The 10,990-nt window shown below is 28.6% G+C and overlaps 2 protein-coding genes across 3 annotated transcripts; one reads left to right on the top strand and one right to left on the bottom strand.

The window, feature by feature from the left end:
• Window positions 1–22: 22 nt before the first annotated feature.
• On the bottom strand, window positions 23–7,269 carry LOC119674641 (structural maintenance of chromosomes protein 5-like). Its single transcript, XM_038085790.1, has 10 exons — window positions 7,055–7,269; window positions 5,669–6,041; window positions 5,421–5,599; window positions 3,794–4,040; window positions 3,635–3,733; window positions 857–1,144; window positions 701–802; window positions 436–644; window positions 220–383; window positions 23–153 (listed from the first exon to the last, which is right to left on the bottom strand). Exons 1-10 carry the CDS (start codon window positions 7,138–7,140, stop codon window positions 23–25), a joined length of 1,878 nt encoding a protein of 625 aa, XP_037941718.1. The 5' UTR covers window positions 7,141–7,269.
• Window positions 7,270–8,358: 1,089 nt separating this feature from the next.
• Window positions 8,359–9,353, top strand: LOC119684731. Of its 2 annotated transcripts, XM_038098835.1 has the most exons (2): window positions 8,359–8,474; window positions 8,556–9,353. In XM_038098835.1, exons 1-2 carry the CDS (start codon window positions 8,418–8,420, stop codon window positions 9,207–9,209), a joined length of 711 nt encoding a protein of 236 aa, XP_037954763.1. In that variant the 5' UTR covers window positions 8,359–8,417; the 3' UTR covers window positions 9,210–9,353. The 2 variants fall into 2 exon arrangements, with proteins under 2 accessions (XP_037954763.1, XP_037954762.1); XM_038098834.1 differs by having other exon boundaries at window positions 8,359–9,353.
• The last annotated feature ends 1,637 nt before the right edge of the window (window positions 9,354–10,990 follow it).

Raw genomic sequence — 10,990 nt, 5'->3', positions numbered from 1 at the left:
GACAACGATAAATTACAAGTTCTTACTTTTGGTTGATATCATTAATTTCTTTAGGATTTTGACTGGATATTATATTTTTACCAGCGATTGTATTTTTAACAGTTGACGGCTGTTTTGAATATTTGGAAATTTTTACCGAGTAACGAGAATTTTCTTTATAAATGAAAATAGTTTATCATTAACAACAACCATGGATCTAATATATATGCACGATCTTACCACCAAAAAATGTATGTATATTTACAGGTATGCTTGCGGTATATTTATGTACATCAGCGTTCCCGACAGGTATATTATGTATGCTAAATAAGGAACACAGGTGGTTGATTATTGACGGAGGGCCTTTTACCAAATCAACCATATAGGAATGAAATCCGTATGGCCTATAAAATATTAAATTACTAACAATTATATAATAGTTATTTTAATTATTACTTTAATTGTAAAAGAGACACATTTGGCGTATAGTGACACTTAGTTGCTGGTTCCGAGAAGCATAAATTAATTTTCAAATTTAATTTCGTATTTAGGTCATTCACCAGAAGTGAAAAGTCATCAATGTCTTCAACAGTAAATGCACACAAATCACGTATAGGTATTATGTTTTCAAAATATTTAACATTATTCGGGTCAGAGATATTAATCTAATTATTATAAAAAATGTAATAAAATTTATATTATTATTAATTTTATTAATTACCTCCATTAAAATGGGGGAAAAAACATTTCCTTTAAACAAATTCTTATTTTGTTTAATCCAATTATTTGCCTTAAGCACATCTGGATAATTGGTTCTGAAAAACTAATGCAAACATTGAGAAAGTTTACTACAAAAAATTTTTTCCGATGAAATTACCTCTTCATATTTTTTAATTTTATCTTTATAATTATTCATTGTGTGTTGTATTTGTTGTTTCATTGGAATAAGATCTTCTTCAATTTCTTTTGATATAACTGATCGCTCCTGCACTAAAGATTTGAGTGTAGACTCTAGTTTTTCTTTTTTGGAACAAATAGCGGCCATAGAACTATCAAGCGTCTCTATTTCGGCTTCCATTCTTTTATAATCTGTGCAGTTCATTTTATAAAGATCTTTTGCTTTTTGAAGTTGCTTTTGCTTTTGCTGAATTCCTTCAACTTTTTGCTATACAATTTATTTAAATTAAAAAATTATTAAAATAATTCGTAATGTTCGTTTTGACGAAAGAAACTAAATTTTAAATTTAAACTATTGTTATCAATTGAATGGTATATTATAATTTCGTTCTAATATAAAACAGCAAGTGAATTTATTAATTATTTTCACAGAACTATTTAACAACTACAAGTTCGAATATACAAATCAAGTACGGTTTCGGGTCAGTTGACTAATGAACACTGACTCTGAGCTTCAAATTTAGCAGGGTACGAGTTCAACCATTGGTACTTGCAGTCTGAAAAAATTATTAACGCCTATATAATATAAGAATTCTAATAATTTCAATACCACTGACCATGGGTTTTTGACAATACTTGTAATAGCTCCATAGGTTAGGTTAAGTTGGAGTGGCGGCCTTGTGTACCAAGTAAGCCAACTTGAGCTCAAATAATGGCCCGTTGTGTACCATAGGAATATAGCTGATTTGTACATAGACAACATGATCAGAATGCTACCAACGAAGAAAAAAGGCAACGACTCCCCTATTGGGTAAAGGTAAACCAACCCGACAGTTCTATGAATCTGGCTACGTTCTTAATATTGCAGAATGACAGTTCAGTCAGATCGGTCAAAAAATTAGGCCCCCAGGATTTTTGTTCTTCTCGTAGCTAAAGATGGGCACTGACACATGAGATGAAACATAGTTTCCTTCTTGTCTTTACAGCCACAACCACGACAAAGGTCAACATAAGGAAGACCTAGCCTCATAGCATACCTCCCTATTAAGAAGTAATCCGTGAGCATTGATACCATAGTGCGGAGCAGATTCCGCTTTAGTTAAAGTAGCTGACTAGTACTTTTTTTGTCCAATGTAATAAAATTTAATAAAATTTTATATGTTGTTTATAATTAAAATTTTATTTACTACTGTTCAAAATACCATTCTATTAAAAAATTATACAAAAAATATCCAATATAGCGAAAACTAAATTCAATAAATAAAAAAATCTGTCGTTGACTATTTTATATAACTAGTGATTCAATGATATTAAAAAGACTAAAGAAAAATCCCACAGAGTTAGAAAGGAAATCCTTTGCTAAAATAAGATCTAAAATGTTCCACAAAACCGCTGTGGACCATTTATAGTGAGCTATAGGAAAGACCTACTGAATGAAGTAGATAAGAAATCTATAAAGAATTTCAACAAACAGACAAATTAAATTTTTCCTTCTTTTTTTTTTTTAAAAACAAGAATTGTAATACTGAAAATCATTTCTTTCTAGCGTCTTAATCAATTTCTTAAAATATATATATTTAATATATACATTTATAGAAAAAAAAGGGTTGGCTAATTAGGTGCTTCCACTTAAATAAAAAAAATAAAAAAAAAAATTTTTATTCTGTTCAAGTTAAAACTCATTTAACTTGATTTAAGAGGATTTGATCACATCACTTTCCGAAGATTAAATCGCGCAAGTGGTCATCCTTTGCTACTTCTTGGCGAATTTTGCCCTTCTGTTCATCCAGAGCCTTCGGCTTGTTGACATAATTGTTTGACTTTTAATAGTCTCAAAGAAAAAAGTCTTTTCGTTAGAAATCAGGCAAATGCGGATAAAATTATAATTTTTTGATATTAATCGGATCGGATAATAATGACTTCAAAAAAATGATTGTAGCACGAATGGTAGGTGATGGTGTGCCTTCTTGTTGAAACCAAAAGTGGACGGATCATACCTCGATAACGCACCTGGTGGACGGATGTTACTTTATCACTGAAGTTTTTGAAAAAGTATGGTTTTATGAATATGTAGCTGTCGATATTCTCGATAATCACAGTAAACTGGATTATAATTTAAATATATTGACAACACAAAACTTGTAAAAATTTAGAAAAAAAATTATATTCGAAGAAGAAGTTTCAGTTTTCTGATTAAGAAAATAAGCAGAACACAATAAATAATTTTATAATTTAGATATAGCCTCTGTGTTTTCAAATACGTTCAAATACAGAAACCCGCTATAAATATATAAGCACAAATTCCGCACAATATTGTCACTTTTTGACAGTAAAGAGGTGCTTTTTAGTGATTGGAGGTTTTTCCATTTTTAAAATAAAATGCGCCTTATTATTTATAATGATTATTTGCCAAAAATGAACTTTAGCGTATTCGACTGGTGTGTGCTGTCTTTACAAATACGTGCTATCGTTAGTTATTATTACCTTCCTTGTCAAAGTTATATTATTATCAGATGAGTTCATCTAATATCATCTAATATTATTGACATTAAAAAAATATTTAAAAAAATTGCTCAAGCAGTTCGAATTCACTAAATTCCGATTATTTCGATCCAACACTGCTTAAACACAAACAAGATATTCGATTATTTCCGAAAAGCTTGCTATCGTAACAAGCATACACGAACATAAAAAAGCTCGCAGCTTTAAACAATTCGAATAATATTTAAAGTATTAATATAAAATAATAAAAACAAACCTTATAATCATATTTTGCTCTAGTAATATTATTATTAGCTTCATCTATTTGCTGAAAACACATTTCTATTTCCTCGTCGAATTTCTGTTCTTCTAAATTCTGAAAATATAAAGGACATTTTAGTATCAATTACAAGCATTTTAAATTATTTATACGTACCGCTTTTTGGACTTCAGCTGAGAGTTGTTCAGTTTGATTCTTAATTTTGTTCTTTTTTGACATCATAGATTTTACCAATGCTGTATATTTATTTAATACTTTAGTAGCTTCATTTAAGTCTTTTTTATAAGATTTTATTTCAGTTTCTTTAACGCTTTTTTCTAAATTTACTATTTTTAGATTGCATAGGCCGATTTTATCACATATATTATTACGTAGTTTATAGGAATTTATGATTGCTTTTAGGCTGTAATGTAAAAATGCAAATTAAGTACAAATAAAATACATTTTATTATTATTAAGCATTTGTAATTTGAAAACGGTTTTGAAAACTACAATAACTACTAAGACGGAAATATATGGAAGATGGACAACGTAGAAGGAAGTATTGTAAGGGGGGTGTAGAGAAGCAAAAGTATTGAACTAGAGACGGTTGATATTACCCTAATGGTGAAGAGCGAAAAATCAATAAAACTTAAATTTGAGTTAAAAATATAAACAAATGAGCAATACCACAAGGAGTGAAATTTCATTTAGAATATACGATTGTTTTTTTTCCCTAAACATATAAAATGAAGGCTGTAGAAAGTTGAAAGTGTGGTCTTAAAAAGTAATCGTCTCGTTATATATAACATCTAATAGTTATCAATACTTAACAAGATTGTTTTGATCTCAGTTGCAGTAGGTATTAACGTATTCTTGATACGAGGAAATGGTACTATTTGAATGTCCACGTGTGGCACATAAGAATATATTGCAAAGTCATCTTGACAAAAGACACTTTAAAAGAGTAAAGCAGTTTCAATTGGTTTCAGTAATAAATTTTAATTATTTAATTTAATGCATACAAATAAAAAAATATGAAAAAATTAAGCCACACATAGTTTTTTTAATTTTTAAAATTATTTAATACAAATTATTAATAATGTTGCACACATACATACACAAATATAATAGTAACATATTAGTCTTGATATACTAGGAGAGGTTAGGTCTACGACCAGGAAACATTTGTTCCTGACGACTAATTATCGCTGACACTTGCTTATCAAGGACCCGAAAATTAAGTACTTTGTTAGAGGTCACAACAACACTTATATACCAAAAACGGAGTGAAGTAAATTAAGTCTTTAAGCTGAAATAAAAATTTTTCCTTTTCTTTATAATTTCAATTAAATTTTATATTTAAAAATAGAAACTATCGGTGATTTAGGGGATTAACATATTGGCTAACAAACTAGAATGATGTTTCGTTGAGCTTTACGTTAGATGTAGGTTTTCATTGTAATCTTATTTAAGTAGAGGAAGTCTAAGACCAAGATACATGGTGTGAGCAATAATGAAACTAATACTAAATCTAGAATAGACTCGATAAAAATTATCAAGCGTTAACACAGAATAAAGTTAATTGGAAACTCCCCACCGATCAACTGTGTGAATGAGTATATAAACTCCGCGGGTTACAACAACAACAATTATGTTTATAATATCTTTAAATTATAAATAAATGTTTTCAACTATAATTATAGTAATAAATAAATAAAACATATGTAATAATATAAAACGTTCCGTGAAACTTAACTGTGAAATATGGGTGTATATCTTTTTAGAGTAATTCTTTACTTACTCGTTTAATCTGTTTTCAGATTCCAGTAATTTTTTCTTCCAACTTGTTATATCTTTAACACCATTTACTTGTTGTTTTCTTAATGTGATCAGAGTAGTAAGATCTAGACTTACTTGTTCAGAGCAGACAGACTTTAATGTGTTTAATAGCATATCATGACTGGACATACGCGCAAATTCCTACAATTCCATATTATATAATATTTAATTATTTTTATATATATTTTAAAATTTTATGTAAATACATACTTGAACACGGTCTTGTGGTAAAAATTGACATAGGTTGCTTATTTGAATATTGAAACTATTCACTTCTTTTAAATATGCTGCCTTAGTTACCAAAGTGTCATTTATTCTATATTCAGAGACGCATTCTATATTGAAGTTTCGTTGAAATTTGACGTATTCGTTATTGTTTTTACCATTAATTTTAACACAAACGTAAGCAGCCGACGATCCGCTGCGAACATATGTACTAAGATCATTATTACGTCCCAGTAATTTTGGCTCTCCGCCGAATACAAGAACGATTGCTGAAACAATTGATGATTTGCCTGTTCCATTTGGTCCAATAATTAAATTTAAATACGGTTCTGCATTAAATTTAAATTTTTTGTAAGTTCTAAAATATTTAAAAATATAATAATATAAGTTACATATATTATATATAATAATATCAAATAAGTTTTATTTTTTTCAATAGTAAAACTAAAATCGCAAGATCCATCGTACGTTTTATACATTGTACAACGTAGAACATTCCTTAAAAAAATTTAGAAATATGTTCTAGTCTTTGTACAAAAAAATTTTATGGTTGGAGGAAATTTAAAGGTTTTAATCTTTGATTTTTGGATGCCCGTATTAGCTCTACGTTCTGGAATCACTTGTCAAAACAGATGATTCAATGCCCTTGACCATGCCTAACAGGCACAATGCCCACAAGTCTACACTAGTTCTAACAACTACAACCTATGTGGTTTGTATTATTAGTATTTTGAATAATTATCTACAAATTGTTTATTAAATGCACGAGTTTATTAAAAATACTACCATTTGTCAAATAATCTTATAGTAAGGAAACGTTGAAAGAGGAAATATTTGTAGATGCCATCGTTGACTGCTTGTTACTAAAGAATGCCTTTGCCTAACTAAAGATGGCGTTCAAGTTTAAGTAGGTATTTGTTAATGCCATGGTGCCATAAAGTAAATTAAGATTTTTTTTCTGGTAATAAACATAAATTTTGAATAATACAAATTTAATATAGATCAGGAAGTTTAACACCAGCTTCATTACCCTCAACGGCTGATGTGATGACTTTTTCTAACTGAAATAATAACTTGCAATGCTTCTGTGCGACTCGTCTGTACCGCAGATGATCACTACAAAAATGGCGTTTATATTTAATATGATAATGACTTGTAAATTTTGATTTGCGGTGAGATATTCTACGTTTGTGTAATAAGTATTCTGATACAAATAATTTACTATGGTTATCCTCTGTACAAATATATTATGTTAAGCAAATTTAAGCTAAGTTAGGAGTATTCTGTGTAATCTAAAATAATTGTTTGTACATTATCCGCCCCTTCAAATTTAAGAAACAATTATTTTAATTTTAAATTGTTTGTACTTACAAAAAGTTTTCCACTAAAATTTCACAGATTTTTCCAGCGTTGACGTTAGGGATTTTCGGCAAACGTTTGCTATTTCGCTTTGACATTTTCCTTATTTTAATAACAATATTCCTAAAGTAAAATTTCTAGAAATGCATCTGAAATGCAATAAAATATATTAATTGCGCGGTTGTTTACAAAACAGGCCAACAATTGAATGTGATTAAATCACAATAGTGCTAAATAAGAAAGCTACACAGAGTTGTATTTTGGAATTTTTGTTGTTGTATTGTGCAAACAGCACTTTTAAAAGAATGATCATTCTAAGCAGTAGCGAAAAGAAATTGACAAATTATACATATTATAGGATTTTCTTTTAATTTTTTAATTTTCATTAAATCTTATATAAAAACATTTTTCTTAATTGCAAAGAATTATTTATTATCAAAATTTCAAAATTAAACTTTATTACGTGTTTTGTACATATAAATCGATCAAAATTTCCATTTTGTCTAGATTTGCCATAAAAAGTAGTGCTTATTTTGTTCTTTTACGACATGCTTACAACAGAAAAGGCTTATTGTTGCAATCTGTTAAGTGTTATGTTTTACAAATAGCAAATCTAGCATATGTGCACATAATGCAAGCAAATTACATTTTGAAAAAAATAAATAATTATTATAAATTGAAAATTAAAACAAACACAGAATTAAAAGGAATTGTAAAAATGTTAGAAATTTCAAAATAAAACAATACAATTTTTTCTTTTTCCCCAATTTTCAAATTTATGAAATATTTGAAAATGTTTGAATTTTTGTTTACACATGACTTTTGACATATTATTGCAATATTCGTTAGAGTTTCCAATAACGGTTTACAATAGTTAGCTTATTGTGTTGGTAACATTTCTTTATTTACTAGACTAAATGTGTGACCAGTTTACAACTACTGGCCTAGATAAAGAAAATAGTGTTGTTGTTTTGCGTACATTTCGGCCAGTATATGTCAGTAACTTACTGTTTTCTGCCATACTTGCGAGTCACTGAAAACGCCTTTACTTGTTTTGTTTTCTTATATACAGAAAGTATGTTAAAAATTCAGAATGTGTTAAATGGAAATAATAAATATAAAAAGCACACAATTATTTTTATTCTATCTATGTATACAGTTTTTTTAATATCTTAATATAATTTACCTTTCCCTTTGCAATATTTTAATACAATTCTTTAATTGATTTTATATACCAGCCCTGTTTGACACAGCAATGTTGCCAACTTGGCTCTGGCATACACTTTGACAGATGTGCATTCAATCTGTCATATATTCTCAGAAATAAACAAGTGGGCAACCACAGACAAAATTTAACAATTTTTTTAAGTTAAATATGTTAAACGGTAATAGCCCTGGCATGGAAGTGTTAAATGTATCACATTCTAATGTAGTAGGTGAAATTGTCTTAAATGATCTAAAGTTGTTGGAAATAATACAACATTATCCATTTATTTTTAACCCGAACGTGCAGGGTTATGAGGATCCTGATTATATGGAATGGGCCTGGCAGTGTATTACAATTAAATTTAATAACACCTACAAGCATATCGAGAAGCCTTGTCCTATACATTTTAGTGCTGATGAGTTAAGAAATCGTTGGCAAGTACTTAAAAATATTTGTAAAGCATTAAGTAAGTCATATGACTTGACTGCCCTTCCCACACCTCTTCGGGAGCTCATAGCATATATATGTGACAAATTAGATTCTAATGTGATAACACCAAAGAAAACACTCACGGAAGTCCAAAAATGCATATTGCAAAATACCGAATTATTGGAGAGTTTACCTAAGCCAGTGCAAAAAGCAGTGGAAGCTGAACTTCTTGAAATTATATTAACAGCTGAGCTAAACGCAAAAGGAACTGTTGCTCTTACACCAAATAAACTGGAAAACATCGATAAAGAATGTGATGAATTTATGAGAGGAATACAATTTCATCAGTTGTATTGTATGGCAAAAAATGAAGAAGCTGGTATTGTCGAAGACACTCAACCAAATAGTGACCGATTCATACCAATCTCTGAAGCTAGCAAATATGTACGAAATTTTGAAATCCGTATGAAAAAATCTAATTTAGAGGATTACCTTCCATTATCAGCAATTAAAAGAGAATGTAACAAGTAATTAGTGTAGGTTTATTTTAACCACTGATTAATTATTTTAAAATTTATTAATAATTTTTGTGAATTGTTGAAATAGAAAAATCAACAAACCATACGTTAAGCTATATTATTTCCATTTAATGTAAGATTGTAAATATAAGATAAAAGCGAATAATAATAAATTTATGATACAAGAACTGGTAAAAAAGTAATATAAATTTTAAATTGTTACTAATGTATTGCAACTCCTTCAGGGATCAAATCTTGACGATTGCGATGCCTCTATAGCCTAAATTGCTTAACGTTTATAGTTGCCTGTTGGAGATAATAAGCGACACTTTGAATCTTGGAGGATGCTTTTTTGTAAGTAAAGATTTTGGGTTTTTTGGTACATAAAACTATTCGAGATTAAAAATCTAATATTGTATGTGTTTTTTTACTGAGAACTTCACACAAATTCAGAATTTTATTAATTGGTTTAATTATTTAATTCATTAAAAATAATGAATTCTAAACGTGTAATTGGCAATCATTCTTATTATAAGTTCATAGTTTTATAATTATTTTTTTCTTCAATGTTTTATTCAAACCAACTGTTGTTTAACAATAAAGTTCTCAACCATCTGAAATCATAGCGCAGAAAAGACGTATTAGTCGCGCAGCAAACAGTATTTATAGCACAGTGCACAAAATTATAATTGTGATTTATGTAAAAATAACCCATAGTCATTGGCTATAAATTTTGTCCATGGATGAAGTTTTAGGCATACGTTGTTTCAGTTATTGTTTCAATTCAAGCCATTGGTTAAGTTAATTTTATATATTAATTAGTAGAGAAGTTTCGAACAGAAGTGAGCTACAACAACAAAAATTATTTTTATATTATTATTAAATATTGTTACAGATACCCATCATCAGTGGTTTTTGAATTATTTCTTGTATTTAATTATTCGTAAATAATTTTTTTGAGACTGCAAATACCAGGGATTGAACTCGTGCCCTGCCAAATTTGAAGCTCAGAGTCAGCGCTCCTTAACCAATTGACCTAAAGCCCTACTTGACTTTTATGTTCGTACATTTTTCTGAATTTTTTTTTAATTTGCTGTGAAAGTTTTATTCACAAATTCACTTGCTGGGTTTATATTAGAACGAAATCATATATGTGTATATAAATTATTAATTATATTATTAATAATACATATATTAATTAAGTTATATGATATACGGAATCCATTATTTTTAATTTTAATCGTCATAGACAATTGCAATGTTATTAATGCAGTTGTTGGATATCACTAGGAATGTGGGTACTGTTCTCATGGTTACAGTCAATACCAGTCCTACTGAGTAAAATATATATATATGTGCATAAGTAAGTATGTAAGTAAGATATATGTGCATAATGAGTCGTATTTGAATCTTAATAGAATTCACTTGAAATCTTAAGTCTGCCTTTATTAATGTTTTATATTTATACTATATATTATTTTTTAATTTTTTATCAGTCCTTACCATCATAAATGTATACTGCATTTTTCGTAAGAGTTTTTTCAGTTTTTAAATCCACATTTTAATACAAAAATCTTATATTTACTTAAATCGTAAAGGTGAACCTATTAAGTATCACCACTGTCACCAATGAATATAGCTTTCTGATTAATCTTTAAATCTCCAAATCTTTATTTAATATTTTCCATAAACTGTGAAGCGAAACGTTTAGCAAGTTTCGCAATTTTCAGTGATCATTTAATAAAGTTTCATTTAGTTTTTAGCAGCCCCCAATTTTTTACCTCATTATTTCTA

This window comes from Teleopsis dalmanni, chromosome 2 (assembly GCF_002237135.1).
Source record: "Teleopsis dalmanni isolate 2A chromosome 2, ASM223713v2, whole genome shotgun sequence".
Classification (NCBI taxonomy): domain Eukaryota; kingdom Metazoa; phylum Arthropoda; class Insecta; order Diptera; family Diopsidae; genus Teleopsis; species Teleopsis dalmanni.
Note: the sequence above shows the minus strand (reverse complement) of the source record. Positions and strands in the feature narration are given on the sequence as shown.

Excerpts from the sequence above, each read along its gene's own strand:
- LOC119684731 (XM_038098834.1), top strand. The coding sequence starts at position 8,418 with ATGTTAAACGGTAATAGCCCTGGCATGGAAGTGTTAAATGTATCACAT.
- LOC119674641 (XM_038085790.1), bottom strand. The coding sequence starts at position 7,140 with ATGTCAAAGCGAAATAGCAAACGTTTGCCGAAAATCCCTAACGTCAAC. Across the intron at positions 6,042-7,054 it reads ATTTTAGTGGAAAACTTTTT|AACTTACAAAAAATTTAAAT; the intron begins GTAAGTACAAAC and ends TAAATATTTTAG. Across the intron at positions 1,145-3,634 it reads GAGCAAAATATGATTATAAG|CAAAAAGTTGAAGGAATTCA; the intron begins GTTTGTTTTTAT and ends TAAATTGTATAG.